Raw genomic sequence first — 13,605 nt, forward strand, 5'->3', positions numbered from 1 at the left:
CTCAACATTATTATAAATAATCCATTTTTCATCCCCCGTCACTACTTGCTTCAAAAATGGTGTCTCCTCGTTACGTTTATAAAACGAGTCGCAAATAGAATGCGATCCGTCAGATTTTTTGCGTTAAATCCTGGGGAACCCAACGTCAAAACGTTTTATATAGCCAAGCTTCGCTAAATGCTCGTGAATGGTGGATTTTGATATTTTGAACATTTCTGCTAAATCATGTGTCGTAACGCGTGGGTTATTTTCGATCTGTGTTTTGATCTGATCTTCAACAGTGGTGATGGGCCTACCCGGGCGTTCTTGATCTTCAAGGTTGAAATCATCAGTTTTAAACTTAGCAAATCACTTCCGCACAGGTCTTTCAACTACAGCACCGTCACCATAAACAGCGCATATCTTGTTTGTTGCTTGTGTAGCATTTTTGCCTTTCCGGTAAAAGAAAGCTATCAAATGCCTATAATGCACTTTGTTTCCTTTAAGAGCGTATAAAACTAATAAAAATTAATATATCCCAACTAAACTTTTTTCTAGAGATGCCTGAAATATCACCTTTTAGAACATGTACGCGTGTCATTTGTTTTCAATCATTCTGATATATTCAGACCCGTCCTAATGCCACCTACCCAAAATAAGCTCGAAATATCCGGACAATCCAACATTTTCGTTATTTTATGTATATTCATGATTTGTAAAATTTAAGATTTATGCTTCTAAATATTCTAAGCATTATTAACGAACACTTTTAATCATCTCTGTTTTTCGATATCAAATAATTTTATCCGATATATTTATCATAGTGAAATTAAATGAAATTTCGCCACCACTATAGTCATTCAAAATACAAACAACATACCTCAATAGCCACATAATTATCAGACTGTCTAACTTTTCATTGCCGATAAAATGTTTCATTTTCACTTTTGTGTAATACGTACAAATAACAAAAGTACCCAGCCCTTGTTTCGTTATTATCAACAGTATCATTCCCCTACCGTACATTATATCTACAGACGTATCATTCATCGGTAAACATATCTATGTATTGACTAATTTCACGCAACGACTATAATCGTATACGTTATAAAAAACCTTTTATCAAAAATCTATCTTGCTCTACCTGACTACTTATCACGCTCCAGATTCATTACACTTTCCGCACAGTTCATCAAACCTACCCTTATCTTGCATATCTGAATGCCCATAAAACGCCCGCATTCCTTCCATTATCGGACGAAATATATCGCTTCCGTTCAGCCCTATCAGTCACGTTTTAACCGGCTTAATCGCGAATGAATAAATAAGTAGTTCATAAGTACGTTACTCATCGAACCAAAGTTGAATAGGAAAAAAAATGAAAGACAAAAAATTTTAAAAGAGGAACAGGAGGAAGAAAGAATAGAAACATCAGTCGAATGCTACTACAGAGCTGCGTTATATCATTGTGATATCGCGCCATGCGGAAGATAAACGACACGAGAGAAGGGAGATAACACGGTCTAACCCGGCAGAAAAGAAATAATTTTTTATCTAACAAGTTCGTGACTATCATCCAGGCTCTAGGCGGAAAAGGAAAGAAGAAAGGAAAGAGGAGAAAGAGAAGGAGGTGATAGGTGGGTTGTGTGCTTAGTTGGAAAGTAAATGCACTTTTTGCTGCGTTAACTGCACTTCAGCGTTCTACCGACTCGTACGGGCCGCGATAAGCGAAAGAATTTTCTGCACGCGACCATGCGACAGTATTGATTAAAACGAAACTTGAGGTGTACGGTTCGTCGTTGTTATATACCCGCTTCTCCGTTAAAACGCGAGAAAAAATAACGCTTCGACGCGTTGTTCGTCAGCGTTCGCGAATTCGGTTATTCAGCAATAAGCGTTAGTTTCTTCTACGTTAGTTTTCTCTGTGTGTGAGTCTGATTGACTGCAGAAAGTTTTTCATCTTAAAATCAGTCTTTTAAATTGATTATGGTTCGATTGACGATTGAAACAAAAAAGATCTTTCTTTTTAAAAAAAAAGTTGTAATACTAGTTTTTTTATCTAAATTGCAATTGACAATCGTTTAACTTTTATTACAAGAATTACGATTTGTTTCAGCTTTAAATCGGTTCTCTTTGATAATAAATAATACAAACAAATAATTTTGTATAATTAGATAGTCTTGAATTCACATGATATATATTTAGGAATCCTGCATCGTTTCCTTCTACACGAAGATATGTTCTCTATCTAGTTTCGATGAAAATCTCACGTATCAAAACTTCGTTCAAACGACCTAAATTTGTCCCAAGTTTCAAAACTCCATTCACAAGAATGGTATTCAAAGAGCAAAGTAAGAAATCATTTGCAAGAAATAAAATTCACAAAATTCATTTCCCTAGGAAGTAGCAATATACAAGAAACCTATTCTAATTAATACCTAGATATATTCTACTAAAAAGCAAGAATTCCTACCTTAAAACAATAATATCATTAATTTAAATTTATGTATTAAGGTTCTAGAATTTCATGTTCTCGCCTTGTCCTAATTTCAACAGGCAGAAGAACATAATATTTAGAAAAAAAACTTTGACATCAAATTGAAACGCGAAGTTATACATACATATCAACAACGATCCTTTCGTTTTTCCTTCGAACATGAGAAATTTCACAACAAAAGTAAAACAGGACTGAATCAAGAATGGTCCAAAGAACGCAGTAAAGTTAAAACATACACAAATCAAATAATATCAACTTTTATACGAGCCTTTCAAAATGCTTAACTCCATATCCTGAATTTTTTGCAATTTTAGTGCCAAAGCACTTGATTGATGTTTGCCTTATATAATTTCATCAATTTTCTCTACCCTTTGTTTCGTGAAGTTAATCGATCTGGCGAATAAACAGCTCATATATTCATATATCGTATGATATTCGCTCAAGTATGTACTCGATAACTCGTCTAAATCCTCGTAGTCCAAATACGCCAGAAAGCATCTTTCGGCTGGCTCGAAGTCTAGAACCGTGTTCGAACGACATTTTCAAGGGCTCCCAAGCGCCTTCGTGGTTGCCCTTGAAATGTACCACGAAAACGACGTCACGGTGGTGGTTCCGGAAACTGGTACACAGTCGCAGTTGTCGAGATGCGACCGCGAATCATTTTCGATCTGAGAGAAGAGAGGAGCGCAAAAAAGTGGAGGAACAAGAGACCGTCTTTTTCAAGGGGAGAAGAAACGAAGCGTTTGTTCGCGCCCAGGCTACAGGATGTCATCTGTTGAACAACTGATATACAGTCAAACACTTGCGCGATGGTATATACACAATACACAGTGTGCATGGCGGTTGCCGCCAGTGCGTCTCGAGTCTCGAGTGATCGATCTCACGTGGAATCGGACTGCCATGTCGGCATCGAGCTGACCGACGCGGCGGCAACGAGGTCGACCAAGAGGACGAAAACATCCCAACCGATCAATTAACCCGAGAGACCGAGTCCAAACGGTCTGCGGACGCTCTGGAACGAGAGAAAACCGACGGTGGCAGCTGGCGAGCTGGATAGCAGTTCGTTTTCACGCACTGAACGGTCGAACGACGTAACGCGCGACGATGCCGTTGCTCCTCTTCTTTTTCTTCCTCTTTTTCTTCTTCTTTCTCCTCCTCCTCTTCGTCTTCCTCTCTCTTGCTTTTCAAGCGACCGAAGAATACGCGCCGGCAATCGGACAGCCGACTTTAAAGATGCAAGAAGTTCCTCGATGGACGTGCGAGTTTAACGATCGTTCGCTCGATCACGATCAAGCATTCTTTGAATGAAAATTTTCGATCGCCTCACTAGAATAAGTATGGAGACGATGAACCAGCTGTTCGAAGATTTGAGTACGTTTGATCGCTGGATGCTAGTCGTAATAAGATCGGAGAATGTAGCGGGTGAGAATTGTACAGTAATCTTCTGATATGATTTTATCATTCAAATTATGATTTATACTGTATCGATGTAAGATATAGTATCATTGTATAGTAGATCAGATGTTATAATTTTTCCGTCGTAATTGTGTTTTACTAGACATATAGTGAAACATAGTAGCTGTGATAGGTAAATATAGTACGTAATAATAATCTTCTAGTATAGTTTTATCGTTCAAATGGCCATGGTTTATTATGTAGTACTGTATACCGAAGTAAGATATGGTTGCATAGTAAATTGAGTGTTACATGATCATTGAAAAACTATCTATGTCCTTTTCGTCCTTTTGTAGTTTTCTATCATTTCTACTGTGTTTTACTATGTGTATAATGAAGCGTAGTAACTGCAATGTGTAAATGTAGTATGTACTATACATGAGGCTATATATCACTATAATGTAATACTGTAGCAATGCAGTGTTATGCATTATTATAGTATCATAAAAGTTTGCAATGCTAATATATAATCCTTTATTTCACAGTCTACAGTTTGTCATATTCACTGTAGAATTTACCTACTATAATAACTGTTGTAAGATTAACTTACAAAATACTGTAATAATGTATTTAACTTATTTAATAATATATTTAAACATTCACAATACTGACCAACTCTTTCTTCTACTGTTAAGCAATTATTGAGCAAAAAGTACAACTCTTTTTAACGATTCTACCTAAGATTTCTTATATTCTTGTCTTACTTTCTGTGTTAACGATATTTTGCAATTTTTATTTTCTCTTTTGACACAAAAGACAAAAAGACAAAATTCTAAAACTAATACAAAAGTTTCAAAAAATTTTTCGATGTTCATATCATACGCGAAAAACGGATATTTATATTCTAAAAATAGCTCTCTAAGAACGATATAAATATCATAATACTTTAAACAAATACGGTAATAAATACAGAAATCATAATAAATACGTAATAAAGTTACAGAGTGATGTTTACAGAAATGAAAATCTGAAAGTTTTAATGATTATTCCTTTCCATGTATGTATAATATCATGTATTTTGTATAGAATAGAAGTATATGTATCAAACATTACAGCAACTATCATTAATGCACCAAGTTTTGTGTAATTCGACAATTACATAATGCATAAATATCAATTTTCTGTCAAAAAATCTTTGTGAAGTACAAAATAAATATATATATTTACCAATTTTACATTGTACTTGCTTAACTATTTTTGCTCCAAAAGTACGAAATAATTTCCATGAAAGTAAACTTTGCAATATTACATATATACCAACATTACACCACAGTATTCTTTTCATCGTTTCAAGTTTCAATTAGACTAAAATCATTCACTAGAAGAAAAGAAACGATAACAAAAACCGTAATCTTAAAACTAGCAAACTTCAAATCGCGTGAATAAAAAAGCCATGAAAACGCTGGAACTATTAAATCTGACTTTTCGTAGAATCAACAGCAAACACTGCCAAAAACAATATTTTTATTTTTCAATTTTACTTTCACCTAAATCTGGTAACGTGATACGAGTAGTTTTGCCAGAAGAAAAAAAATACACACATCTCGCTGTTTTATCATAATAATATTCGAAATGAGTGTTGAAGTATGAGAGTGTCAATTGAAAGAAAGTAGAAATAATGCGACAAACGATTACTTACAGTTGATGTTGCCGGGTCAGCATGATTTTTTCAAAGAAATAAAAGCAGATACGTGCATTTATACGAAGAGACAATACAAATGCACACGTTTGTGCACGATCATTCAAAATTAATCACTTATTTAACAAAAGTCTATGAGACAAACCAGCCTGGAATTACATCGGCACCACACTTGAATCGTATATGAGCGCGCACTTTGCGACTTTCGTATGTGAGCACAGCGAATCCCGATAATCGTTCACGTTCGTAACACTACTCCGTTTGACATAATTTATCTGGTGACCCCACGGCTGGTTACCCGTCGGCCGACGCAAAGCAACGCAGGAGCTGCTGAGTGGTGGGGATACGACAGCGGTAACGGAAACATATAGATATCCTCGGAGTTCGCTAGTTTTGTGCTATGATTTTGTGGCGCCTCTGTATATCATGGCCAACACGTTCCGATCTTTTGGCGCGTTTGTTCAATTTTACTTCTTGCATGCTTTTGTTTTATATCTTCATTTATTACATTATTACATTACATATACTACATTTCAATTTTCTATTATAAATAAACAAAATTCTTTATAAAAATCTACGTACAAGATTCTTTCATATATAATACTCACCTACGTTCTATCACGAAGTTTGCGTTATATACATATTCAATCCTAATACATATGCACCATTTTAATATAAAAATCTAACATTTAATTAAAAAAATTTTTTTAATGTGAAGAACATTATATTTTATCGTATTCTATCTAAATAGTATCAATCTTTCAATCTAAAACATTTCTTCACACGATTATATTTCATCGTGTACATGATACATTTACAAAATTGAATCGTTATATACATACATCGAAATAATCGAATAGTAGTTAAATTGGTAAATAATTTTGAACATTTTTAATTGTTTTACTGCTAGTATTGAGTATGTAGAATCATCGAAAATTTTTTATTCTCATAATGTTACATGTTTAATAACGCAATTTAATAACATTTATTTCTAGTCTAGTACCTTCTAGCAGCTTTTAGTTATCACTTATTACTTACTTCACAACCTTCGCTTTTAAATAAGTGCATCTATAGATTTGTTGCATATCGCATATTTCTAGCGTCGTTGCTGCAAGTTGTGTTGACAGATTATATGTTTATGTTACAGCTTTGTTAATAAAACATTTTTTTTTCAATTTTCTGTAAAATATAAACTTAATTAAAAAATGGAAAATGATAACCCTGTAATATATGGCCTTGAATTCCAAGTATGCAATTCAGAATACGGAAAATCTTAAGTTACAAACATTTACAAATACTTCTCTTAATCATACATTTTTATAGACAATAATAATTTGAAATAAAATATACAGAACGTAAATCTTATCATTCATTTTCATAAAGATTTATAATAATTTAATCTAAAGCACTAACCATTATTTCTATTGTTATTCATAATACTTTTTGCTTTATAGACAAGAGCATTGTCGGCTCAAACAGCAGAAACGGATATTGTCAGATTTTTAGTTGGAACACAATCATTGAAATTTAATAACAATCAAGTTCATTTGGTAGAACTTAATGAAGAAACAGGCAGCTTAAAGACTCAAATATTTCATCATCCTGTTGGAGAAATTTGGTCCTTGCAAGCTTCTCCTACGGAGCCCAATATATTTATTACTTGTTATAATGCTTTAAATGGTAATTATGAGTAAAATTACTTTTCCTTTTTGGACATTAAAATGATAAATCTTAATTATACTTCAAAAAAATGTTTTCTTTAGATGATGGTTCTTGTCAGATGAAAGGAGCTCTTTGGAAACTGCCAGAACTAAAAGAATATACAAATAATGTTGAAAGTCTTAAAAACTTAGCAGACATTGATACTACACCATATGGTACAGACCTTAAAACCATTGCTTATCATCCTATGGATTCAACAAAAGCTGTTTCAGTTGTAGATAATAAATTTATATTGTGGGATCTAGCTGAGAATGGTCCACAGGTAAAAACAGATTTCCAAGTTATTTACCAACAGTAAAGTTTGTATCTTTTATTTGTTACTTTATTTAGGTTACTACTTCTGGTACTTTAGCTAGTAAAGGTCAACCACGTTTTACAAATGGAAAGTGGAATCCTCATAATGGTTGCAATCAATTTGTTACACTAAATGAAAATAATGTTCGTGGTTGGGACTTTAGAAATCCTGCTGAGGCATCCTGGACGATTTTATCTGCTCATTCTCAAATAATTAGGTATTAAATAAAAATTTGATTATTTATTTTTATTCATAATTTTTATAATTTTGTTAAATACAGAATTTAATGTAATGTTACTCTTATATTTAGAGATCTAGATTTTAACGTGAATCGTCAGTATATTTTATCAACATGTGGAGATGATGGATATATGAAATTTTGGGATATTCGATCACCCACAGAACCTATATTGTCCCGTATGGAACATTCACATTGGGTGTGGAGTGTTCGAATCAACCGTTTTCACGATCAATTAGTTTTAACTTCAAGTAGTGATTCAAGAGTAATATTATGCAGTATTGCATCAATATCTTCAGAACCTTTTGGACATATAGTAACTCCTGAAGATGATAGTACACAAAATGATTACAATTGCAAGAAAAACAAGTAATAATTGATAATTAAAATGTGGTGTAATTAAAATTATCAAAATATATAAAACCAAATTATATATCATTTCTAGGCTTGAAGATGGGGTTGTTGGTAGATATGAAGAACATGAAGATAGCGTTTACGCAGTTGAATGGTCATCTGCTGACCCTTGGACATTCGCATCATTGAGTTATGATGGTAGATTAGTTCTTAATAAAGTCCCCAGGAAATATAAATATCAAATACTTCTTTAAGTGAATTTTAATTTCTGTAAATTTATTAAGATAAATAATTTTACATATATTTATGTATAAAATTTATATTGTATTTTATTTAAAGAATCTTATATAAAGAGTACAATTTCCTTCACAAAATTTTTGTAAAGGTTTAATACAAATACAATAAATATTAATTAATTTAATACTAACTTGTAGTATTTATTTTATAACCGATCTGAAACTCTACTTGCTATATTCCTGAGTTGTCCATAAACCTTTGACGGTGGACTACCCAAGATTAAATTACATATAGCCCTTCTTGCTAATTGTATGTTTTGAAAAGAACCGAGTATATGAATTTTACTATCTGCTAATACAATTCTAGTCTTTGTTACATTTTCTATTGTAAACTTTGTTCTTCCACCCTTTCCAGCTAATCTCCCAATTGCTCTAGAAAGATGGTCACCTTTCAAAGGCTTTACATCTTGAATTTCAAATGTTTCTACAAATAAACCATCTAAACGTAACAAAGCCAAAGCATCTTCCACATCAAAACCATAAATAAATGCTTTTACAAAATCAGCTCCTTTTTGTAAATTAGCAATATCAGGAGTTTCTGGAGCTGTCCGTAATTCTATATTTCGGGTTTTCAAATTAAATCTTATTTGTAATTGTAAATGTTCAACAATGGGTGTAAATATTTTCATCCAATTTTCTTTTAAAGGAGTATACCTATGAGCAGGTACAGATATCTGAAAATATTTTATTTTGTTTCAATAATAGTACACACAAATTAATTAATAAAGTTCAATTATTAGCAAAATTAAATTTTTCACCTTTCTTTGTTCACCATCTTGGATAATTTTAGCCCTTTTTGAGGTTATATGCGACTTCATTTTTTCTTCTGTACCACTAATTAGTTCGACCTAAAAAAGAACATATAATACAAAAAAAAAGAAAATATAAAAATACTAAGTAAAAATAATTAAATATTACAATAAATAATAAAATTATATTTTTAGAACTTAACCTTAATACTTACTTCCATACGACTTTCATTCGCATGTCGCTTTCTTCTCTCTTTCGGTTTAGTAAATTCATTTGTTTCTGAATTATTCTTTATTTCTTCTTTATCTATACTCATTTTTTAAAATTACTTAGTTACTAAAATATAAAATATATGACTATTATTTGTTAGAACGCTAGGTGAATATATATCCTATACCACGTGGTCAATTGGCATATATACGTAGTTACAGTTTCGTGGATCATGTACTTATGTATATCATGCATATAAATACATATATATACGTCAATTTTCTTTGCAATCATACACATACATAAATGCACATAAAAGATATTTTAGGTATGTGTTTATAATACTTTCTTCTTTAAAGCACAACGAGATATTCGTCGAACACAATGGATATTTAAAAAATATGAAAACTTTTATATCGTAAAAACTATTATCGGTTATACGTATTTTCGATATTATTCAATTTGTTAACTTTAATGAGTTTTTATGTATTATACTTTTTTTTATATTGTATACATATATATATATTATAATTTGGGCTCTATAATATACGATAATAATGAATTTTCTATTCGTAAGAAGATAGAAATATGTATTATTAATACTATAATTTAATTCTTGTACATTAATGTAAGAGGTCATAGCTGGTCATAGTTATACTCATGACAAAAAGGTTTCTAGAATTAATTAACAAGAATGAAAAAAATAGGTAACATTGAAATATTATACAGTATTCGATAAAAGCAATATGAAGGAAGGTTTTATTTGTTATTGAAAAAGAAAAACTTATTATAACTATCCGTAGAACCAATTTTAAACAATTATATGTAATGAATTTTCAAACCTGATGGAAAGTGAATTTAACTTTTAAGTATTTTTATTTTGATAAATATTAATTATTACTTCTATAATATTTCACTAATTATAGTATTCCCTTGAAAATAATAATTAGTCTTACTCATAAATACGTCATTGTTTGTATATAAAAGATATGACCCCGTGTAATTATATTAACAAATGTATTTACAAATTACGTCATATCACCGATAAAAAATTTTGTTTTAAAATAAATATATTTATAAAAATTTTAATAAACAAAAGTGAAGTTACATGAAACTCGCAAATTCTTGTTCAATTTGCAACTAGAAATAGTTACGGGTAAATATTTAGCATTATTTACATTAAATTCATAAGTTTACAAAAAATAAAAATTATTTGTTACTTTTATATTTTAAAACTTTCCATAAAAAATATTTCTGAAAAGATTTATATAGTGATTAATATTTTAATGTATACTTCATAAGATAAATATAACAATTATCATAATTCTAAAAGTATGCAAACAAAGTAACTTAAATCTTTTATGATATTTTATTTTTGCAGAAAATATTTGCAAATATTCGTAAAATATTATTTCTTTTTTATCACAAAATAATTATTGTAAAATTAAAACTAGAAATGTTGGTATAACTACAGAATGTATTTCTGTATTATAAATGTCCACAAAATCATTTTGATTTGATAAATGTGTATGTGAGATATCAAAGTAATTCATGAAACTGGGTATGATACAAAATAAGCAATTGCATCTTTTTATAACACATTTTTCATTATCTTTTAAGTTTATGGTAATAATTAATAACAAGAAAAAAACCTTCATCAATGTGTCTACAGTAATTATTAAAAGGTACAATTAGCAAATTACTATATTGTGTATCCACTTTGTGTAATAATAGGTAATAATATAATTGTAATATTTTTTCTCATAATCATAGCGCGATTTTCTTTTCACGTGCTCAATTGTTTTCTACAAATATAGTATTGTATCTAATTTTTTATTTATATATATATTTATATTTATATATCTATATATCCACTTGAATTATTATCAATTTACTTTTACTGCTATTTATATCAATTAACCAAATACTAAAAATACAAACGTTTTGCGTAAAGTAGGTTTAAAGTCATCAAGTTTCACCTTAGAGCTGGTGATTTTAAAACGCATATTCATATATATATGATAGAATATTTGTGGCACTGCAAACAAAATTAAGGAGCTTGTAATGCATTCGTTATACATACATACAAATGAGCACACGAAAGTGAACATTTTAATTGGTATAATTATTATAGTCTGCATGAAAATGATGGTACATTATATGTGTTTATGAAGCACACTATAAACACCAATTATTTATTGAGCGTTACAAATACACCATCTTTTAAAAATGTGTTGAATATCAACAATTGTTACATATTACAATCAACTTATGATCTTTGGTGTATCAGTATTATTTGTATTATAATACATACATACTATATATGTAATTATATGGCAGACAAACTTTAGAAGCTCCTTAATTATGTAAACATGCGAAAGATTTACTTATTTTTAAAATATTTATATTTACACGCAAAGCTTACTTTCTTTATAATCTATACAATCATATAAATGTAATATTCAATGATAAAATTGTAACATAATAATTCCTAACTTATTTACCTAGATTTCAAGAGAATATCTTACATCGAAATTACAATTTATTTTTTTCCTGCTGGTTCTTAAATTGTATTATTAAATTACTATACTTTACATTTTACATTATACGTGATTCCATTACAATATAGGACTGAATCAAATTAAAGGCAATTTAAATGTTCATTTCTTTATATGTTTTATATACAGCATAAATTCCCACCATGTAAAATAAGCATGCTATTATTTACAATATATGATTCAAGATCTACTGAAATAAATTTTGTTAAACAAGCAATGTTCTAACTAAATAATTTAACTAAATATTAAAAATAGAAGAAAATTTAACAAAATCATTGTTCAAAGTAGCACGATTTCGTTCACTGAACGCAAGTTTGTTAAAATTTTTCCTATTTAAAATATTATTGAATTCAGTACTCAACATTCATGTGACAGAAATATTTTTTTAAATATATACTACCTGATAGCCATCAAAGCTTCAATAAGGAATATGAAGAAAATATTTTATTTAAGATTCTTCATGAAACCTAAAAATAGTAAAGAGATAAAGAAATTTTGTTGGGGAAAAATAGTTTATCTTTCAAAATCTTCGAATAACTCTAACTCAAATTAGGATTTATTCATTTATGAAACAATACAATTTTGTGGAAAGTTTTATATAACACAGAAATGTTAAAATAATCATAATATAATATTTTCTTCATTTCTTTACACATAACGGAACGTATGTAGAATTACGGAACAAATGAATATACATTACTAATGTGACATTCTAAATGCAGATTTTCAATATAAAAAATGCTATGATGGCTATCACAGGCTCATTTAAAAATTCCAGTTCTCAACTATATAATTTACATTTATACAATATAAAACTAGATTATCTGTCCACAAAAACAATTGTTCATATACAATAGTTCATATACATCACATACATACATATATAATACAATATATATGTATGCATACATATTTTTGTATATTTTAAGTGAGCCAAAAGGGTGCTTCTAGTGTTCTCAGTGCACAATCACAAAAAATAATTAATAATATGACAATGTTGCACAACTTGAACTATCGCTAATGTAATAAAAATTTAAACAGTTTCTATATGTACAATGAGGGTGCTTTTATATATCTTTACAAGAAGTTATTTACAAAATATATTCATTTATATATTACCTATCAAATTAACATTGTATTATTCGTTTTTCTATCATAATTATTCTTATTATTTCTATATATTTATGCACGATTTATCCCAACGTTTTGTTTGTATTATAAATAAAATAAATCCGTCTTAATAACTCTATATTTCTGCCCTTTGCAATGTTGTGACTCAAGACAAACTTCCTGCTGAAAGACTATGTTTATTGAGGTGAAGAAAATAGAGATTTTATAACTTTATACATAACATAAGAATTTGTTAAATTTATAATAATGCACTTTATATTATTACATATTATAGACGTTTCTTTTGTTATGAATATAAATTCAAGCAAGTATTCTAAATTCAATATAACTATTTATATAGGAAAATATTTACTATGCAAATATTAAATTTATAATGCAATGGACAAGTTAAAATGAATACAGGATATAAATTAAATATCCTTAAACAAAGCCTATCAGTGAAGTTGTCAGAGTTGCGACTCAAGCCCCACCAATCAATGAA

At 29.8% G+C, this 13,605-nt stretch overlaps 3 protein-coding genes across 12 annotated transcripts in view; 1 reads left to right on the forward strand and 2 right to left on the reverse strand.

Annotated features, from left to right (window-relative positions):
- Positions 1-5,886, reverse strand: part of LOC122568814 — a 50,861-nt gene extending 44,975 nt beyond the window's left edge. For 4 of the 9 annotated variants that reach the window (XM_043728998.1, XM_043729001.1, XM_043728999.1 and 1 more), the window contains exon 1: positions 5,571-5,885. The gene's annotated coding sequence lies outside the window, so the exon portion shown is untranslated. Of the gene's footprint in view, positions 1-5,570 lie in introns of all 9 variants that reach the window. The other 5 variants (XM_043729006.1, XM_043729005.1, XM_043729008.1 and 2 more) reach the window with 4 other exon arrangements.
- A 702-nt stretch (positions 5,887-6,588) lies between these two features.
- Positions 6,589-8,446, forward strand: LOC122568800 (EARP-interacting protein homolog). Its single transcript, XM_043728983.1, has 6 exons — positions 6,589-6,817; positions 7,025-7,250; positions 7,334-7,554; positions 7,623-7,804; positions 7,898-8,194; positions 8,271-8,446. Exons 1-6 carry the CDS (start codon positions 6,776-6,778, stop codon positions 8,431-8,433), a joined length of 1,131 nt encoding a protein of 376 aa, XP_043584918.1. The 5' UTR covers positions 6,589-6,775; the 3' UTR covers positions 8,434-8,446.
- On the reverse strand, positions 8,321-9,671 carry LOC122568801 (RNA-binding protein pno1). 2 transcript variants are annotated; one of them, XM_043728984.1, is made up of 4 exons: positions 9,440-9,671; positions 9,234-9,323; positions 8,608-9,149; positions 8,321-8,447 (listed from the first exon to the last, which is right to left on the reverse strand). In XM_043728984.1, the coding sequence occupies exons 1-3, from the start codon at positions 9,539-9,541 to the stop codon at positions 8,622-8,624; spliced, it is 720 nt and encodes a 239-aa protein (XP_043584919.1). In that variant the 5' UTR covers positions 9,542-9,671; the 3' UTR covers positions 8,321-8,447; positions 8,608-8,621. The 2 variants fall into 2 exon arrangements, with proteins under 2 accessions (XP_043584919.1, XP_043584920.1); XM_043728985.1 differs by lacking the exon at positions 8,321-8,447 and having other exon boundaries at positions 8,483-9,149.
- Between the last annotated feature and the right edge of the window lie 3,934 nt (positions 9,672-13,605).

This window comes from Bombus pyrosoma, linkage group LG6 (genome assembly GCF_014825855.1).
Source record: "Bombus pyrosoma isolate SC7728 linkage group LG6, ASM1482585v1, whole genome shotgun sequence".
NCBI classification, from domain to species: Eukaryota; Metazoa; Arthropoda; class Insecta; order Hymenoptera; family Apidae; genus Bombus; species Bombus pyrosoma.

Excerpts from the sequence above, each read along its gene's own strand:
- LOC122568800 (XM_043728983.1), top strand. The coding sequence starts at position 6,776 with ATGGAAAATGATAACCCTGTAATATATGGCCTTGAATTCCAA. Across the intron at positions 7,251-7,333 it reads TTGTTATAATGCTTTAAATG|ATGATGGTTCTTGTCAGATG; the intron begins GTAATTATGAGT and ends TGTTTTCTTTAG. Across the intron at positions 8,195-8,270 it reads TACAATTGCAAGAAAAACAA|GCTTGAAGATGGGGTTGTTG; the intron begins GTAATAATTGAT and ends TATCATTTCTAG.
- LOC122568801 (XM_043728984.1), bottom strand. The coding sequence starts at position 9,541 with ATGAGTATAGATAAAGAAGAAATAAAGAATAATTCAGAAACAAATGAA. Across the intron at positions 9,324-9,439 it reads CGAATGAAAGTCGTATGGAA|GTCGAACTAATTAGTGGTAC; the intron begins GTAAGTATTAAG and ends GTTCTTTTTTAG. Across the intron at positions 9,150-9,233 it reads AAGATGGTGAACAAAGAAAG|ATATCTGTACCTGCTCATAG; the intron begins GTGAAAAATTTA and ends AAATATTTTCAG.